General features: G+C 41.3%; 1 protein-coding gene across 7 annotated transcripts; it reads right to left on the bottom strand.

The window, feature by feature from the left end:
• ILF3 (interleukin enhancer binding factor 3) lies at positions 1–20,499 on the bottom strand. Of its 7 annotated transcripts, none has more exons than XM_050925236.1 (20): positions 20,385–20,499; positions 15,253–15,343; positions 14,943–15,169; positions 14,447–14,627; positions 13,920–14,067; positions 12,510–12,601; positions 12,031–12,126; positions 11,551–11,662; positions 10,733–10,830; positions 10,194–10,305; positions 9,982–10,092; positions 9,484–9,683; positions 8,834–9,004; positions 8,200–8,337; positions 7,794–7,970; positions 7,356–7,512; positions 7,055–7,108; positions 2,945–3,310; positions 855–992; positions 1–654 (listed from the first exon to the last, which is right to left on the bottom strand). In XM_050925236.1, the coding sequence occupies exons 2-20, from the start codon at positions 15,253–15,255 to the stop codon at positions 521–523; spliced, it is 2,715 nt and encodes a 904-aa protein (XP_050781193.1). In that variant the 5' UTR covers positions 15,256–15,343; positions 20,385–20,499; the 3' UTR covers positions 1–520. The 7 variants fall into 7 exon arrangements, with proteins under 7 accessions (XP_050781193.1, XP_050781194.1, XP_050781195.1 ...); XM_050925237.1 differs by having other exon boundaries at positions 7,356–7,509; XM_050925238.1 differs by having other exon boundaries at positions 8,200–8,322.
• Between the last annotated feature and the right edge of the window lie 200 nt (positions 20,500–20,699).

Genomic DNA, 20,699 nt, shown 5'->3' with positions numbered 1-20,699 from the left:
TCAAGAGTTTGTGTTTATTTGTCTACATTCAGCTTAATCCAGATGTACTGCCTGAATGATCCAGACATACAAAACCCACTCTCTTTCCCACTGGTTTTTAAAATAAAATCTTCACTTATAAAACTGAAACACTAAAGCATTAAAATACAGAAAGCTTGTTTAACTCACTTCACAAAAGCATTAACAGATGGCATATCCCTTATCTATTTAAAGCCATCCTGGGTTAACACTTGAATGACCATTTTAAATAGAAAAAGGATATTGAAATTTTATTAACTCAAAAATTCTATTTAGACAAAGTTGTAATGGCAACTAACAAACCATTAAATACATAGATGTCCAAAATACAGCTAAGTCTGGAATTACAGGTACTCAACCATTAGTGACAGGTATCACAAAGAGCACTGCAACATGGAAACGGGGGTTTACATGTTTACTGTGATGCAATAAAACTGAATATTCAAAGGGTGCGCAAGTGCAGAAGGTAACAAAACTTCACACCCATGGAGAAAGGGTCGGTTTATCTGTACTGATAATTCATGCTGTGATCGTTTCTGCCGTAGCCGCCTTGCGAAGCTTGGTAGGAACTGGGGGGACCGCTGTAATTCTGGCCTGAACCAGGAGAGCTGTAGTTAGTCTGAGAAGAATATCCACCTGCAATGGAGAAAGGAGTCCATCTAAACCATGCTGAGAGACAAGAGCTATTTTAACACAACCGTACGCAACAAGAATTGTTACTTATCCAGCCTGGGCTGCCATCCTGCAAAGTACACACAAACAGAAGAGCGGTGACTGCGTCTTCGCACTACACAAAACGTTTAACAAAGGAGAGTCGAAAAGGGTTGTGTACTGACCTTGCTTACCTTGGTAAGACGACCCTCCTCCCCCAGATCCTCCCCCATAGCCGCTGTGTGAACCAGTATTGTATGAGGAACCTCCTCCTGACCCATAGTTATTTCCTCCACCACCACGGCCACTGCCACCACCGTAATCTGCAATCGAGAACATATGCTGAGCAAGCATGACAATGAGGTCTGCAACTCTGCTCTTAGACCAGGACACCTTAAAAATACCCAGACCATCAATATAGAACTAAGCTAGTAACAGAAACTGCCAAGGAGTTTATGACTCATCAAGGTAAGGGTTACGGCCAAGTGTTCAATTAGAGAAAATCTTTCCCCTGCAGCCTTTGGCTGGTAAAAGCACCACTGGCCTAGCTGCCAGAGCAGCAGAAGCTTGATCAGTCAAAGTTGTACCAAGGACAGACTATAGTCTGTAACAGGGTAACTTCTCCACAGCCTGTACAATTGTGTAGGTCTGGCCTACCGTTGGAAGAACAGCTCATGCAAGTAAAAAAAGATACCTTTTGTGGAGAGTGGGGACTTGGGTAACTTTTTGGCTGAGTCACATGGGTAGCCTGTTAGGCCTTGCCCAGCCAAAAACTACGTGAGTGTTGGATGTAAACAGGCAGGCTGGCTTTTGGCATAAGTGCCCTGAAGCAGTTTGATTTGTGAAGGAAAGAGCAGAACTATCAAATGTTTATTCTTCTAAAGCTATTAAAGACTAAATGCCCAACTGATCACATTAGCGGTAATGTAGCAGACAATATCCATAAAGAGACAGCACAACTGTACAGGCGGTGGAGAAGAAGTTACCCTATAACAGATTAAGTCTCTCCTTGGTACAGCTCTGACTGACCCTGGAAGTAGCAGATCAGTCTAACAGGCCAAAAGGCCAATCTGGTATCTGCTACATTTGGCAGCAAACAACTAAGGCTCTGTCTCCACCGAAAACGCTACAGTGGCACAGCTGCAGCTGCACTACTGAATCTCTTCAGTGAAGACACTCAAGACAGCGATAGGAGGGGTTCTCCCATTGCTGTAGTTAACCCACCTCCCCGAAAGGCAGCAGAATTCTTCCATGGACCTAGCACTGTCTATACGAGGGGTTAGGTCAGCTTAGCTTTTCTCAGGGGTGTAGCTTGTCACACAGCTGAGAGATGTAGCTATGCTGATGTAAGTTTCCAGTGTAGACCAGCCCTAAGTGTAACAGGGTCAGTTTAACTTCACTACCTACCTACATTATTCTAGCAGGTTCAGATCCTGAATATGGATAACATCTCACTCTGGAATGAAGTGCGCAGGGTGCCATTTTATAACACAGATTTACATTCACTGGGACTCCTGCTTCTTTCCAGCTGAACACTAAACCTTGTATCTAAAACTACACAAAATAGGAGGATATATTTTTGTCAAACCCACAGATTTTCTTCCCAGAATCACCAGGGAACAGACAGGCCAGCTACACAGAATGGGCCTGCATTTAGAGTTTGTAATTCCCTACATCTCAGACCACACAGGTGATCGAGGGCTAGTCAGTCTCACTAGCTATCTTTCATTTGGGCTGTACACCGTGAAGAAACAGTATTTCTGGACAGAAGTGTTTACGGGCCTTGAACAGGATTAGAAGGAATCTCCACGTCCCTGATTCCATGACACTGCTCCTTAACCAATAAAAGAAGTTTCAGTAGAACAACACACCCATAATGGACTCGCATGCCAATATGGCATTGACGTGCCATCATCACAACTCCTGAAGCTCACTAAAACGTAAATGTTTAAGGCAGTACCACCTGCTCACCCCCAAAAGACTCTTCATGCTCCCTGTGGAAGTCTCTGCCTGGACCCTCAAATGTAGCATTTAAACCCTAAGTATCTACTGAGTTCCTTATAAAAAAATATGTCATTCCATTTCTAAATTTCAGCCCCTTGGAGTACTGCGCAGCAGACTGCCAAGTCCAAAGTTCAGTCAACCTGGCTGTTTCGGAGTGCCAGAGACTCCATGGAACCCCCCGCTGCAATGACAGGAACACACTGTGGAGAGAATCCTACTCAGGGGCAAGAGGGCCACACACTTCCAACCAGAGGAACAATCCCCCACTCACTGAATTTGCTCTCGTAGTTGTAGTCTGATCCTCCGCCAGAGGAGTTGTAGGAGTTAGAATAAGAGTAGTTGCCTTGTCCGTGATTGTATCCTTTTTGTTTGCCTTGTGGAGGGCCATAATTGCTGTACTGGTTTTGGTTGTATGACTGCTGTTGCTGGCCTTGGTGCGATTGATACCCTGACCCATAGGAAGGTTTTTGCTGTCCTCCATGCTGCTGCTTCTTTCCAGCATGTTTGGGTGGAACTGGTGAGCTGTAGTTGTCACCACCTTGGTAGTAGGATCCATAGCCAGAGGAGCCCCCGCCGCCGCCACCACCACCACCACTTCCCGTGTTGCCGGAGTGACCACCATTGCTATAAAACTGGCCTGAACAAAGGAAGAGGAAGTCAAATGGTGTTTCCGATAGGCTTGAGGAAAGTCACTCCACCCGTGTCTTAAAATACCTTATTAAATGTAAATGGTTGTGTGCCTTATATCACACTACGATGCTTTGCCATTATATAAGCAGCAGTTTAGAATCTAGGACTATTTTGACGAACACACGAATAAAGATTTAAGTAATTCGAGACAAGGCCAACAGGTGTAACATTTGTTCATTTAAGTAGATAAGGAATGGCTAGACACAGGACCTTCCAGTTACTCTCACTGCTCATCTAACAACTCTCCAAGCCATAGGAATTAAGTGTGTGTAGAACTTTAAGTATCAATACCAAATTCTAGAACTGAGTTAAGGTGACTAGTGGTTTTTCCAATGCATGTTACAATATCTAACAATTCCTACTTCATGTTCTACAAAGTTACTTGGTCTAGTCCTCAAATTACACTGGAGACAAGCCAGCCACCAATGATAATTGAAGCTCATTCTCCACAGAAAAGGAATGACAATCAGGAAGAATCTTACTCCAGTGACAAGGACTTAGAGCCAACACCCATGCAAATCACTCTAAAATAAAGAGCACTTTCCACATGAAGTGCTGTTTGAATAGCAATAATTTGACTAAAATTATAGATGCCTTATACAAAGCTTATTCAATTGTACTGAAGTGCTCACTCCATCAAATTCTGGCACCAGCATGAACTCAGGAGGTTACCAGAACCCTGTGTTAGGGCTGAGGATCCCTAAAAGGAGTAACTGGAATAACGTTGTACTTAGTCTTTTGGCAGCTAGAAACTTATTTTCTGATCGGCCTGTGGCACTAACAGACTGGATCTTGCACTGTTAAGTAACTATTTTCCTGCCCAATTTAAACATGTTCACGTTTAACAGGATTGTTCAGTTCAGGCCCTAGATAACTGGCCAACTTTAATAACTTAAGTCGAGAGGAGGTATGCTGTGGTTTGATTTTTTAATAAAGTTCATGATTCTTATTTACCAAGAAATGACAGCCACTAGGATCTAGACAAAAACCGGCATCACCGCCCACAGTCGAGTACGTACAGCTCCAGGAGCTTAAGTGATGCTTCAGAGACAGGTGGAGCTTTACTGATTTTAACTACCTTAGAAACAAAGGAGGGGTGTATTGAGAACTTAACTCCCATTCAAATAGAGAAGGCTGTTAAGGTTAGTAAGCCAAGGAGTAAACCTGTGATCTTTGTTTTAACAGCTCCACATTTGTGGAACTTTAAAGAGCCCATCTGAATGATGAGATGTGACTCAGAGCTCATTTCCAGCAAAAACTGCAGTTTGTACAGAAGAGCTGGCTCTAGTGACCATCCAGCTTTTTTATTTTGCATACTAGTTTAAAACTCCTAATATTCCTGGAGTAACCATTTAAACTGACTTCACCCCACCTCTAAATTAGAGTAAGGCCCTTTTCACACTATGTTAGAACATGTCTCTTCTTCTGTGGGCAGAAGGACACGTTACAATAGGGCAGAAACAAGGTTCTTCAATATTTCTTTCCACCCAAGAGAAGTTATAACATGGTTATGGCACAACCATACCACAATAAAAATATTCCTGTAGTGTGTAGATTGGTACTAAACTCCAGTCTTTGGTACAAACAGAGATCCAGAGTTATAGCAAAAGAATATATGAAAGAATGCAGAAGTAAACTTCTTCTGAACGGGAGGTGAGGGAGAAACTTGCCTCACCTGAGCTGAAAACAAATGGTAGAAGTTGACTCCTTTCCCAAGCGAGTTAAGACAGCTTTTGGGACAGTCATTTCTAGATGAACCCTTCACATTTAACTAAGCAAGCATTAACACTGTTCAACACCTGAATTCCACCCCCATCCAGTTAAAACTACTGAATAAAAATATCCAACACACAAGTTACTTTAACATGTATTCATTTAAAAAAAACGGCATTTTCACCTCATTCAGAACAATATCTATTCCCTTGTATAAAAAGACATTATCTCAAACAATAACTTTCTAAAAAAAATAGGACATGCGTTTTGTTTTAAAAAGTGTTCACACTGAATATTTAAAATTTTGCCCAAGGAGGTTTCAACAACCTGATATTTCACAAGTTACTGTTTTCACCAGTTTAAATTACCGAGTTACCTCAAACGTTATTGAGCCTCACAAATTAAATTAATGCAGTGCTGCAGGATTTGCAGCTAAAAAGAACAGTGACAAAAAATACAGTTTTGAAACATAAGTATCATAGCAAGAATAAAGGACTGAACACATGATGTTTTATTAAACATTCCAGAGTCTCAAAGGGCAACTGATTCCCTGAGACTTCAAAATCTTATGAAGTTTCATTGGCTGGGCTATTAAATACTTCTGCTTTTAGAGCAATGTGTATTTTACAAGAGGCATAAGCTGTCTCAGAGAATATCAGATGGCCTGCGCAGCCAGCCAGCTGGGTTTGCAACCCTTGGACATTTCAGTTTTTGAAGTGCTTTAGGTCCTTCATACTTGGATCAGAAAAAGCCTGATTTTATGTAACTAATGAACCCACGCATTTTTAGAAGTAATCAGAAATGACATTTTTTACATCAACTCCTTAATGCCTGGATAGTTATTGTACCAGTATTGGAAGCACAATACAATACCTTTGACAGTATACTAGCTATCAGCCACAGTAAGTCACACCCCTCCAGCATTTATCCATCAGTGTATTACAAAGGATGTAAAGATTAATTTAGCACATATGATTCCACATACAAGTCACCATTTTGCATGCTTAAAAAGCTTGGCTGTACTAGATTCAGAAACATTGGAAGTATCTTCCCTACTGTCAGAGGCATCAACCCAAGTTCTGATGTTTATTAAAAGGCTTAAATTTTGTACAAAACCTGCTGTAAATTAAGACAAAGGTAGATTAAAACTTCAGTATTTGTTTCTTAAAAATAAAGTAATGCTTTCCATAAAAAGCAAAGGTGGGCTTTTTGCCTTTATGCTGAACAGAGCTGACTTTAAAATTTGTGCAAACTGCACAAAAACGTTCTTGGATAATTAGTTCCCCCTGTTGTGTACATCAAATTACGACCAAGTTCAAAGGCAAATCACAATAAGAACTGCCACTGTCTTAAGTTCTGCAGGCTAATAGTTTCAGACAAGCTGCGGTGAAAAGCCACTGTTGAGAAACCCAGTGAAGCACAGGGACACACCACGAACACTTTGGGTTTTGGAGTTCGAGAAAATTGGAGTAAAAAGCTGTTTTTTTGCAATACTTTTAGATGATCTAGGAAGACCCAAAATCATGATAGCCGTAGCAGTCTGTGAAAAAGTCACCTACAAAAGGGGGAGACAGAGCAGAGAAAAAAATTAGAATTCTTTTGAAGATGGCAAAATGCGCCACATTTGAAAGTCATGTTTTAGATTTCTCTGCTCCTGTCACCCCCCAATGAAGGTTTCTTCTCAAGACAAATAGCTGTGTATTTTCGGGAAAATCTTATTCACAAGAGTGGTGGATTGCTTCACATGGCTTAAAGCAGAGAAATTTAAAATATTCACATTTGAAGAGGAAACCTAAAGTCACCTGGATTTGAGTTTAAGTTTTAAACACCTGATTCAGCTCCCTTTTATTATTTCTTATTTTAAAAATGAACATGCTATGATGGTTCAGATACAGGTATATCACTGTATGTTGTAACCCAGAGTTTGAGTAATCCCAGTAGGGTGCTGTGTTTCAAAGATTAAAACATTAACACTTACTATAGCCTGCTGTTGCAGAATTTCCTCCATAACCATAGCTTCCGTATCCAGCTCCTAGAATGGAGTAAAGCAATTACTCTAAGATATTCATTTTCTATTGTTAATGAAAGGAATGAAAAGCTATTAAAACAAACTTCACTTCCAAGAAGCTACAGTGTAAGTTATTTAACTTGTGTAATGTAAGAACTTGCAAGAAAGCTGATCAACTCCATTGGAGATACCGATTTGTGGACAGGCACTTCACTTTAACATGAGACAGCAGACATTAAGTTAGTAGAGTGAAACATTCATGGTAACTCACCAGCATTCATATAGCCACCATGATTGCCACCACCAAATCCACCTCTGCCTCTACCACGGCCTCTGATGTTGCCTCCTCTACCACGTCCACGCAGATTTGGGGGAGGTGGCACTTCATTGTGCATGGGGCCTCCCATTCCAAAACCTGGATTATGCTGCTGTGGAAAAGACAACTTGTTACACAATCCTGTTTTTATATCAGTATTTATATGTCCAAGATTAAACTGATTTGTGTTGCTAAAGTTCAACGCGGATAGAACTAAGTCGCAAATCTGAGCGTTTGGTCCTAATTCTAAAAATTTAGGGGTAAATCAATCTCCATTTCTCTGAAGGTAAACTGGGATAACCACCACCCCTCCCCAGCCTCTCCGGGGGGTTGAGTAGTAGTGCTTAGGACACACACAGACACAGACATTTAATCACCAGCAAGTCTACCTACCTTTACTGCAAACTTGGGTCCTCCCCTTGCAGGTACAGGGGCTCTTTTCTTCTTATTGGGCTCAATAGCAGCTGGAGTATCGGGAAACAGCTTCTCCAGGGCAGCTAGAGCAGCATAGGCTTTTGCCACTTTTTTGTTCGAGCCAGCTCCTTGAAACTTCTGCCCATCAACCTCAACCTTCGAAACAGATTAAATAACCATGCTATGAATCAGTAATAGCCACACAAGAGAGTGACCTTTTGTCACTGTCACGTTGGTTAATTATGGCATAGCTTGCTACTTCCACGCGCAGTGTCAAACAGAAATTAGTATGAACTAATGAAATGTTACTAGGCCTGGAAGTTAAAACTGCACAGCATGTCTATAAATGTAACCGTGTGCAGAGAGGACTACAAAGTCAGCTCACCTCCATGACAAAGCGTTTGTCATGGCTGCCACCTGTCTCTGAAATCAGTTCGTATTTCAGCCCACGTCTCTTCTCGTTGAGTTCCATCACTGGATTCTTGCCATGCTTCGTCAGGATTGGTCCCTGTTGTTTCACATTCTAAAATAAATTGGAAGTGCCAATAAAGGTCCAACGAGCTGTTGGACTTGGAATTATCCACTATATGTTCAAGGTTTTTATAATTAAGGAAAAAGTTAACCTTAAAGGGAAAATTACATTCAAAGTTAAGTTTGAGGTAGACAAATTTCAGCTATAACCCCTATAATTACTATAACTGAAAAGTTAATGATTTTCACCACTTTTATTTTGCATTTGTTAGCATTATGCATAGTCAGTTTACTCCTTACTTAGAATACTCCTTTAAAACAGGAGAGAAAAAAATCCTCAAATATTTTATGGATTCTGAGGAGTTTCAGCACACACTATTGAACCAAAACACCACTGAAACTCAAGTGGACAATATTCCTTTTAAAAAGTGCTTGAGAGTTTCAGACTCATGAGTGAAAGACTCATTTGAGCAAGTTGTCACAACGTCGCTCTCCTGAATGTTAGAGGAAAGATTTGGTTTCAAAAGATGTAAAAAGTTTGTGCTCACCTCTGAAGTTTGCTCTGAGGGAGGAGAGGCAGCACTGGGTGTAGAGATAGTTTCCACTACAGGAGGAGGAGCAACAACTACTGGTTTCTGTTCTGTTTCCTCTGCCGATTCATCTCCTTTTCCAGACTCTTTGCCTTCCACTCCTGTGGGTAAACCCATATCTTGCAACACCTGAGGGTGTGGGAAGGGAGAAAGGACATTGAGAAGTGCAGATATTATATCCTCCATGGCTCTCTACTGTGAGATAAGCAGCTGAGAAGGCTGTGTAGAAGTGGGTCCATTGGCCCTGTCCCAGAAATTACTACCTCCATTCATTCCAAATGTAGTATCAGCCCAAGCTTCATCCATCCCCACTGATGGTGCTGGAACTTCCAGGACGCTATAAGCATTCCCCCAGGCCCTTTAAACATTTGCAACAAGTCTTCTGGCTACCAATGTACTTAATCCATCAAGTGCTACTACTATTTCAGTGTTTTAACTTCAACACAAAACTGTATCCAGTGTAGAAGGGCCTACACACTTCACATACAATTTTTAACATGATCTTCCAGAAGTTCAAGTTTAAGGGAATAACTGTCTGGATACTAACGTTTTTTAGAGAAAGGAATAAGGAGGAAAAAAAAGCGTTTACATGCAGACAAAACGCTTACCTTTACAGCCACATGCAATTTGGCTGTCTTTTTGGAAGGTCCCGATGCCTCAAACGTGCTGCCATCGACTTCCACGGACATAGTAAAGATAGGAGCATGAACTGGACCAGTCTGAGACACAAGTTTGTACTGGAGACCAGGTTTTAGCTGATTTAATTTCATCAGTGCATTCATAGCCTGGGGAGGTTCAGTTTTTTCCTCTAAACAGAAAACAGTTTGTTCTTTGTCAGACATGCACATTTGTTTTAAGATAAACTTGACGACTGAGTTCAGACAATAAGAGGTTACAATCTGCCACTGTGGACTTCTTGTTTAGAAGTACAGATTTGAAAGGGTCATTTACACTTGATAAAGCCTTAAAAAGCAGGAGAAAAATCCAGTCACTCAGATTTACAAGCCATTACACAAGAAACACTTTCTTCTGCAGTTTGCCCCTCATTTAGTCTGAAAACAGCTCTCAGGCATCAACTTGTTACCTACCTCTGGTTAACTCAATACCTTTTTTCTGAATCTTCTTTTTCTTTTTGCTGGGAGACTTCTCCTCTCCATCCTCCTCCATAGGGCGCTTCATTGGGGTGATGGCATATGTGGTACTGGGGGGAATCTGGACTGTAAAAACCATAAGAGGCAGCTAAATATATCAATTACTGAGTGACAGAGTAGCAAGAGCACTGGGCACTGAGAATGTATTCGTTTATTACAATACCTACCAGTGTAGTCAACTGGATTTTCGTTCTTTGGTTTCTTGGGCATCTTGGAAGGCAGGGGATCCATCCCCAAGACCTTGTGAAGCTGGCCAAAAGCAGCAAGTCTCAGAGCATGCTAGAAAGATGGAACACATGTTAATGGGATGCACAAGTCGTTAAAGTAATATTTGCTCACTGCAGAGGTTCAAAGAGGAATCTTCTACCCACCTCTGTACAAAAAAACAAACAAACAAAAAAAAAACCCAACAAAAAACATACCAAAAAAAAGACCTCAGTTTAAATAGGATGCTCCTTAGAATTCTAAATTCAATCCAAAACCTGGGCCATAGTGGTAAGTCACTACTTAAAACCTGATACTTTGCTTCTGGTAGATCAAACTATAAATTTCTTTTTTAGTGTGAGACCCATTTTTTTACATGACTAGGTATTAAAAAAATTAAAACCAACCTCAGTGAGGTTACTAAACTACCATTAACCAATAGGGAAGTTCAACATAAATTGAACTCATTAAGTTTTTGCAACATCTGTAGGCAAAACTATACCTGAGCACTCTGTGTGATATCTTCCCTTTGTTGTCTGTCTAGATGCCCAATAGCATCAGTGGCTTCTTTTTCACAAGGATCATAAATACCAGAACCATCTGAAGGCAGGAAACAAGGAAGATATGCAGAGAATTATCCTAGTGTTTCTAAAAAAACTAAACTAAGTATTCCCTTGGCATCATTCAATACTCATCTGTGTAACACTGATCAATGTCCAACATTTTGAAATTTATCTGGATTATTTTACAAGTACAATTATAAGTGAAGTTGGTCAAAACCACTTAGAAAGTAAGACAACCAATTTAACACTTGTAGAACCTGGTACTTCACACTACAGGGCTTATCATCATGGGTCCATGTACCCTAAATAAAACCATGGTACCGTAATACCCATATACACTACACATTTTTATGAACTTTTACATCTCAACTCTGCAAACACAGAACCATAGAAATGTAGGGCTGGGGGGCTGAGAGGTCATCTTGTCCTTCTCACGCTGAGGCAGGATCAAGTATACCTAGACCAGAGGTTCTCAACCTGCAGCCCACAGGCCGGCTTTCAGCCCAATCAGCACAGACCTACGGACCATGTGACATCTTCAGGGCCATACAGGTAGTATTGGATGCGGCCCACATAACACATTGTGGGCCACATATGCAACCCCACAACAGTAAACAGGTTGAGAACCACTGACCTAAATCATCCCTGACAACGAGGGGGTTCTTGTAACTACTACACAATACTACAATGCACCAAACTTTAATCGCATCCCATGTGATTCCTTGCTTTGAAATGTATATGCAGAGAACCATCTAACCTGGCATAACAATTCCTGATGCAAGACATTCAAGCACTCTCCTCAAGGCCTCACCAGCTCCCATTGGTCTATTAGCTGTTCCAATTGATTTTTCACACAGCAGCTCCAGAGGCTGTAAGACACGTGATTTTAAAAAGTGAGATTCGCACACACGACTGTTTTAGGGAAACTTTACAGCAGATGCCTAAGCAACAGCAAAATAATCGCCAAATTGGATATAAGAAGCAGAGGACTGTAACTGCCATAAGTTTAGAAGTTACTTTAATTTCAGCCCACAGATCCAAAGTATGTGACTATATCATATAGAAAGTCTTCAAGTGTATATTTCAGAAACAGAATACTTCAATTTCTTCAAATTAAAGTAAGTTGCAATTTGTGAAAATGGAATTTCAGACTGAAGAACAGTTCTCTCCAGTGACTTAAAGAATAAAACCAAACAATTCAGAAAACAGTAACAAAAAAAAAAAAAGTAAGAATTACCCATCCTCTAAGTGGTCCCCAAGTAGGAACCCGAGTACACAGATCTCTCAGCACCCTGATGACTATGACGCACGATTTCAGACCATTAGCCCTGGCCTAGAATAAGTAATCAAGCAAAGGCATATTCAATAAAAATACCAAACCAATTAATGTGCAGACAAATATTAATTTTTGCAGTGCTACTTTGTCAAGGGTAAACAATATATATTTACATTACAATTTTATAATGTAATAGTAATTACAGTGTACAAAAGCGACATTACTCTTAACACAAAGCAGCAACTATGCATCTACTCATTAAAAAAAGTTTCATCTTTGAACATTAAATTCGCTTAAGTGCTTCTTTAGCAACTGTATGGTTGACAGACGCTAAGTTCAGCACAACTATTGTCCAATGTTAAAGTACTTTAATATAAAGTTAGATAATTTGTAAACTTTAACTGGCTACATAAAGACAAATATAAGAACAAAATGCAAACCTGGAACCACTTGGCGTGTCGGAGTGACGCCAAGGCAGCAAGGCATTTCTGCCTGTCCAGAACGTCCGGGGTGTCGTTGACTGATAGCGTTTCTATTCGTGGATGGAATAAGAAGACAGGCACAGTTTGACCAAGGGGGTTCTGTCAGGTGGAGAGGGGATGAGGCAGCTTCCTAAAGGGCAGCGGAGGCTCCCAAAAGATCTTGAACTATACCCTTTACCTGAAAGGATAGCCTGCAGTACACTTCACTTTATTACCCTTAACTGGAACTTCACACTGCAGAGAGGGGGAAATTAATGTAACAGGGAATAGGCTAACTCCTATACTATGAGGGGAAAGAGGAATGCTAAGTAGGAGGGGACAGAAAGCCTATACTGCTTTAACAAAGCTTCAGAAAGTAGAATGTTACAGTACCTAACAGAAAGGGAAGTTTGAAGTTAACCCTCACTCTACATCCAGAGCAGAGGTAAAGGCTTTTCTAAAGCCAAGGGAACCCCCTCCGCCCACAAGGCTTGACTGCCCTGGCCCCGGCCCGTGACAGAGTGCGTCCTGTTGGTCAAAGGTCCAGCGTCCCTAAAATTGACAAACTAGAAGGCTTGGTAGACGAAGTCAGATATCAGAACCATAGACAATCAATAGAGCACAAAAATATTCTCCAGTCTGTGCTGCAGCAAAACTGAAGATATGTGTTAATATTTTTGAAGTGTCTGAAGACCAGGGTTTTAGATAAGGCTAGTTCGAACACTTGCTATGCATACAAGTTCATGAGTCAAATAGTGTGATGCTTGTGATACAGAAGTGATCATAGTAAGAGATTTTTCAAGTGAAGGTATTTCTGAAGTCTTATTCCAAACAGTAAGTTTGAATAAGATCATGGATGGCGTCTAACTTTATCCAAAACTCTGCATCACGTCCTGGAATTCTGAACTTTAGCTGATAAAACAGCCAAAGAGACCCAACAGTGCACCTATCATTTTTGCTGCAACACAAACCATTTTATATAACATATCCAATTTCATGTACATGCAAAAGTCATTTACAAGAAGCCTTCAATATTTTTTTTTAAAGTACAAGCTCACATTTGATGTCATTTGTGTGGGCCTTTAACATGGCTAGGTATAAAAAAAGATTTAAACAATATTACATATTAGTGAACTAAAGGCCCAAGTAAGTAAAGTGAAATACCACTTGAAAGGTGCTACTCAATTTTAGGAGTCTGTTTCTAATGATCCACATCCATGGTTTCTTGTACTATTACAATCTGGAATTTGAATTCGTCTGCATGAAATATTTTTGTCTCAAACAGCTTGGACTACCTAAACTGAAATTGAATAGCACATTTTAACAGTGATTAGCAACAGACAACTTAAGTTTCCAGACTGACTGTTAGCCGTTTTCAGTCCTCCATACCTCCAGCTAACAGTTTTTCCATTTCTTCTCTCACAACAGGAGATGTCAAGTGAATAGTCAGCGTCAATGGAGGCTCCTGTGTGTTCTTAATGATAATTGCAGCTTCGCTCACAGACTGGATTATTTCATATTTATCTTCAGTAATAGTCTACAATACAATAATTTTACCATTTAGAAATTTCCTCTTGGATTTATGCATTTCTTCCCAAGTGCAAAGCACTGCCCTTTCTTTTAAGTAGTATCAACAAGCTTTGTACGGATGCTGTAACTTACTTTTCAGTTTAGTTAGTTAATGAAGTGAGATTATACAATCATCATTTGCAGCAAATGACATCCACTTACTTTACAAGGTGGTTCTGTAAAGACTGCACAAAGATATTAACCACATTTTCCCATTCTGTCTTAGTAAAAAGCCTAATAAATATCTCAGTTACCTTCTAGTCCCTTTAATCCGTGTGTGTGTGTGTGTGTGTGTGTGTGTGTGTGTTCACTGTGACAAGCATGCACAATCAAAGGATTTTACTCACAGCAAGCTGTACTCCAAGATTCTCAGCTACTTTGTCCAAGAGACCAGTTGTGGGTTTCTCTTTGCACAGGAGAACTAGCTCAAGATCCAAGTCTCCCTTCAGTAGCAGACCTTTTGCAACAAGTCCAACACGCATCACTCCACGAAGGGTCCTAGTCAGATGCTCGGCAGCCTTCTGATCCCTGTGAAAGATATGTAAATGCAGTTATGGCAGCACAAAAGTCAAAGCCTGAAGTGCACTTAAAGGGACACAAATAATTAACCAAGCTCACAGGGCAAAGCAAGTAATGGTTTAGATCCAAAATATGGTTAATATTACTACACATATACAGGAAAAATTACTTGAATTCCATGTTTATTTCCTCTGGCTATGGAATGTTAGAATTAGGGGGAAGTGAGAACTAATGCCTTTTCAAGCACTTAAAGAGCACATTTCTATCAGTCTAGAGAAAAAATACTGAAGCACTTGACAGAGTTCGACTAGTACTGTTACTTACCCTCCTTCTTTGTTTTCTTCTTCAGCTGCTGTTTCCATGGCCTCCGGTTCTGGCTGCTCCCCACTGACTTTTTCCTGTTCATCTATCCAGTCAGATACAGCTTTAAGAGCACGTTCTGTATGGGAGACCATGTTCTGAACTGCCTCCAACTCTTCCTGAGTTGGGTAAACAGCAGAATGTTTTGCCATCACGTGGCGGTCATCATTCACAAAAATACGCATCGGTCGCTGACAAGACAAAATTTGATGCAATTTAATAATAGACTAAGGATAATATTTATTTCTGAAAGCTGGAGATTTCAGAGTCTTACCATTTTTGCTTCCGAATCTTTGCCGAAGCTTTCAAAAGTACTTATCTCGCTTCTTCCTCCAAGGAACTACACCAATACAGCTTCCTATAATCTAAAAACAACAAAAAAAATAATTACCAATGATTTGTAGGTGGACTGATAAATCATCTGTCTACTTGGTAAGTGCGTATATGTAACTCAAATTGGTTATCAAAGTAATTGGGCATATAAACTGTGTAGATTAGGACCATATGAACAGTTTATAGCCGACCAAGTATTCTACCCCTAAAGATCAATACCCACAGACATTGATATAGTAGCTGAACAATAACCCAAGTGCGGAATAATAATCAAAATCAAGTGTGCCATACAGATACCATTCTAATATGTATGAATTGCTTACAAAGCTCTTACTTTGAGAGGAAGGATGAAAACACTCCAGAGTTCCATCAAGTATATCTATTTAATAAAGGTTTGACAACCATTACCATACAGCCTTTGCACATTAAAGATGTGCAACATGGGAAATAACTACACAGACCTAAATGTATAATGCCAACCCTATGCTATATTTCATTCAAGAGCACAAAAGGAGTGAGGTTTCACGTTGTCTAAAGATTTAACTATAAGAGTCCAATGGTCTGAGAAAACAAGACTTCTTGATTTTTAATCCTAGCTCTGACACTGTACCCACTGTGGCCTTGGGCAAGTGATTTAGCCTCCCTCTGCCTAAAACGCTCACTCATTTTCTTTACAAACAAAATCCACTACAAAAGCCCCTCTCTACATTGTAAAGACATGAATTTTTAAGTGCAACTAAGCTAAATCCCCAGTTAATTCAAAACTAGCTTCCACTAGTGAAGTGGAGCATGAAAACAAAATCACTGCAAACTTAACTAACCACTGTAGTTTTATGGCGAAAGGAACAACCTGGTGTCCTAGCAGAAAGGATCCTCCAATGCCTATTCATCCCAGACAGGCCTAAGCGATCACTTGCAATAATGTATTTCCCATACCACCTCCTCATTCTACTGCCTACAAGTAATTGGACAGCCTTTCACTAGGATGCTACATGAGCAAGTATGATTATGTTGGTTGCCTTAACTTTTGTTTTCCTTGTTTCACTATTTGTGTTATGAGTAGGCTTGGCATAATTCGGGTTTTTATACTTCTGACGGATAACACGGATGTCTATTTTTAAGCACTCTTTTTGATGTTTATCAAATTAAATTTTCACCAGTTGCACAAATTAAGGGGAGGGTCAAACAATTATTTCATGCCAGCAGACATTGAGATTCAAAAAATTAAAGCTTTATAACGGTTAAAACAAATTGTCAACATCACATGTCAAAATATACAAAGTAAATATCCTTATAACCAACCCTAACGATTCAAACATTTTTCTTACTTTGACTATGTGTAAATTTTAATGTTAACATTTTCCCATCAGTTTGTGTGTGTTCAATGAAATCCATGTTTATTGATAAAAATCTAATCCTTCCAGGCCCACCTATGAGGAGATAGCTAATTTTTGTGTAGGAATACAAGTGTTTTGATAATGCCCATAATTGTTGCGCTACAGTTATACAAGAATCTCCATGGGATTACTGATCACCATTCTGAGGTCATCTTTAGAAATGAACAAAAATGCTTTAAAACAGTTTATGCCATAACTGGTTTTAAACTCTGTATCAAACTCAAACTTCTACCCCTTTGTTTCTTCATTGGATTGCTCTTTAATAGTAGTTGTATGTTGCCCCCAATGACCAACAACTGACGCTTTGAACTCTTTGTATCATTTTTATTTAAACATTTTCTAATAAGATTCATCTCCTAACGATTCATAGCTCCTCTTTGTGAAAGGTGACACCTTTCCAAGAATGTTTTCAGATGTGCAGGTGACTTTTGGCATGGAGCCCAAAATACAATTGAGCACCAAACTGGCTTTACCTTTCTAGTTTTAAACAGTAGTCAGAATGCAGGAAGCTATGAAATAAGAATATGACAAGAACCAACAGTTTCTTGGAATAGAGAGAGTAATTCAAAATCAGTTTGAAAATATTTACCTTTAGTAAGTCTCCATGATTTCCCTCTGCAAAACCTTACAAGTCAATTTACCACCCCCAAACTCCTAGTTTTCTAATAACTTCAAGGAACTAGATTACCTATTAGGTGCTGGCTAAAAACTTCTAAGCATATCACATCTCCAACATGAAATTCTTCATGATCTCAAAAAGGTGATGCAGTTATTAAGCCTCAAAGCTAATGAATACATTTGTAAAGGTTTACAACAGAAATTTAAGCTGTATACAAGCGCTGGCAGACCCTTAACTTCAACACCACTACTGGGCTCTGCTTAATTTCAATTCAGATTTTGTCAAAGTGTTTAATTTTGTTAGTTTTACTAGATTAAATGCATCCATATTAACCTTCTCTCACATTTTCTACCTATGTCTCAATTGTATTGTACAAATCAGAATCAAATACATGTACTCAAATTTCAGCTGTATGTAAATGAACATACATCTTCACAAAAAGGGGACTAAGTTTTAACCTTTATTACATTAAATTACACTGGGATTCATGCAGACAGGTATCTTAGGAGACAGTAAAAACAAAAACACCTTGATGAGTACTATAAAAATACTTAGCATTGACAATATACTCAGAATGCCATATCACTTTTTCAACAGTGGTTTACAACTAATCCTGACACATTTTAAATAAATATAAACTATTGTGAGGGGCTAGGAAGAAAAAAATGCTAGCAATGAAGTGGCAAAACACTCCGTATTTCACTAAAGCAGTGCTGCTATAATGTTCTTAGCTGTATTATCATAGTGCCTAGGAGCCGCATCACGGACCAGGACCTCACTGTGCTAGGTGCTGCACCAATACAGAAGGAAAAGGCAGTCCCCCAGGCCCACAAAGTAATACGCTATAATGAAGACAAGCCACTATCATTAATCCTTTGTGACAGCAAGTGGGGAATTTTCACCATGCAGTAGCATATTAAAACAAACAGCTAGGGCTGCAATTCTGCAAATATTTACAAACATGATTAACTTTCCTACTGTGAGCAGTCCCATTAACTTCAATGAGACTACCTGCAATAATAAGGATAAGCATGTGTGCACGTGTTTGCAGGACTGACGCCTAGAACAATTCCAGAATTCATTCTTATCCTGTAATACAGAGGTGTGCTGGTATTCTGACATAGCCACACATCTTGTCATATGTTAGGAACACATGAAATCCAAACCTCTCTAATCCCTGTTTGAAGGCCTGAGTTTGGATTCTGAATACTTCTGAAAGTATTTGTACCATTACTTAAAAATGTCCTCAACTGTTAGCCAAATATCTACTTAATTTACTAAAAATCACAGTTAAATTCATTTGTACCTTGAATATTCATTTCAAAAAATAAGGGCTGACAGCTAAAAATTAATGTTATTGACATCTCTATTGTTCCCTCTCCAAGTGAGATGAGAAATTCTGAATCATGTCAATTAAAAAAAAGTAACTGTCACATTCAGAAAATGCTACAGCAGATTAAACTGAAATTTCCTATGTTCTAAGACTATTACCTATGCACTTAAGATCATAGAAACTCCTTTTTAATGTGAGAATAAGAGCTACTTATGGCTTCTGCAGCATCACAGGATTCAGACCTTGCAGGAAAAGTAACCACAGAATAGATTAAAAACATTAATTCTACTTATGGTGTGTGAACTATCGACAATGCTTCACAAAGTTAACATTCAATAAAACGTGGAGAAAGGACTAAAATAAGGTAATGCACTTCGAAATCACATCATGCTCTTTACTATGCTAAAATTTCCTGCTATCATTTCCACTTCAACCATGATTTAACTAATTATTCCAATGCTATGAAGCATTGGGTTCTTGCATTTCAAAGTAATGGCCCAAACTGGCCCATATTGGTGAAATGCAAGAGAGTAATTAGAATGCTGAAGGTTTAAAATTTTGTTTTTTATAAAAATACCCCATCTATTATGTGATATCTTAGATTGATGAGGAATAAAATAAGTTTTTATTTCTTCATTTATACAGTTCATTTGTTTTAACTTCCTCGATTTGAATAAGACTGAGTAGTCCATTTCATGTTTGTTTACAGCCGGTTACACTTTCAAGTTCTTATTCAGTAACAGGACAGGACACTAATGTTTGAGTTGTTCAAATCCTGGTCTCCGAACAGACTGTCTGTGGGAAGATTTACAAAACCTAGCTCAAATGTAAAGAGATGCAGGATGTTCATGGCAAGCAGAGATTTCCAGGTTTTGCAGATTGGTAGCGTGGTATTTTAAATTGAATTCCGAGTTACACAGACACCCAGCAGCTCTGAAAACTGTTCTGCGGTAGAACAAAGGAGACATTTCAGCTACCAGGGTGTAGATCTGACTGGACACCCCTGGAGGATAAATGCGGGGGGCGAGGGGAGAAGAGGAGAAGTCGCTATCCCGCGGCTCCCGGGGGGATGAACTCAATGGGACCCAGCCGGATGTTTCCCCATCGGGCCCGTGCCAGGCTGGTTCACCCTCCCCCGAAGGAAGGCAGCGCACTGGGAGGACGCAGCCTCGGGGAGCAGCCCCCGCTGGTGCCCTAGGGGGGGGCAGCCTACCCGGGACGCGGCGCTCCGCCCTAGGGGGGAGGAAGGATCGGGCCCCCCAGGCGCGCAGCCGCCGCCATTTGCAAAGGCGGCCGCGAGAACAAAGCGGCGCCGAGCAGCGCGTGGAGCCGCGAGACCCCGCACGCGCCATGCAGCCCACAGCCGGGCGGCGCGCGCGGGGTGAGAGCGAGGTGCGCGCGCAGCGCCCCCTCTGCGCCCGCGCGGTACCGCTCCCCCCCCCGCTCCTACTCCCGGCCCAACCGCCATCCGCCGCCATTTTGTCTCCACAGCACAATGGGGCGGCGGAGCGGGGCCCGGGCCGGGCCCGGGGGGGACCAGGCACCCGCTCGGCTTCAGGCCAGGCGGGAAGGGGCCGCCACCTCGGCGTAGGCCCAGCACCGCCCCCCCGCCCCCGCGGCCCGGCCCAGCACCGCCCCCCGGTCCTCCGCCGCAGCGCGGGGAGCCCCTCAGGCCGGGGGCGGCCCCTGCTTCGCCCGGCCCCGCTCCCCGAGGCCGCACTCACCGGCCGGGCCGTGCCCACCGCCGCCGGCTCCCCACACGGTGCGGTGCGCAGCGCTGTTCGGCTCCGACTGCAGCGAGGGGGGAGGAGCCGGCGGGAGAATGGGGGAGGGGGCCGTCGGGGGGGAAGGGAGGGATCACGTGGGGAGGCCGCCGGGTCCGCTCCCCGCCAATCGGTGCGGGACGGCGCGGTGACGTCACCTGCGCGCCCGGCTAGGCTCCGCCTTTCTTTGCTCTGCGTCTCCTCGCGGGGCACCTGGGGCTCAGAACGAGGGGGAGGCGGCTCGGCGCGCGGGAACTGGGGCAGAGACGAGGGGGC

This window comes from Gopherus flavomarginatus, chromosome 16 (assembly GCF_025201925.1).
Source record: "Gopherus flavomarginatus isolate rGopFla2 chromosome 16, rGopFla2.mat.asm, whole genome shotgun sequence".
NCBI classification, from domain to species: Eukaryota; Metazoa; Chordata; order Testudines; family Testudinidae; genus Gopherus; species Gopherus flavomarginatus.
Note: the sequence above shows the minus strand (reverse complement) of the source record. Positions and strands in the feature narration are given on the sequence as shown.

What these genes read in the sequence shown, in the direction of transcription:
- ILF3 (XM_050925236.1), bottom strand. An exon ending in GGGGACCACTTAGAGGATGG is followed by an intron (nt 11,663 to 12,030) that starts GTAATTCTTACT and finishes CGTGTCTTACAG; the next exon opens with CCTCTGGAGCTGCTGTGTGA. An exon ending in ATATCACACAGAGTGCTCAG is followed by an intron (nt 10,306 to 10,732) that starts GTATAGTTTTGC and finishes CCATCTTTCTAG; the next exon opens with CATGCTCTGAGACTTGCTGC.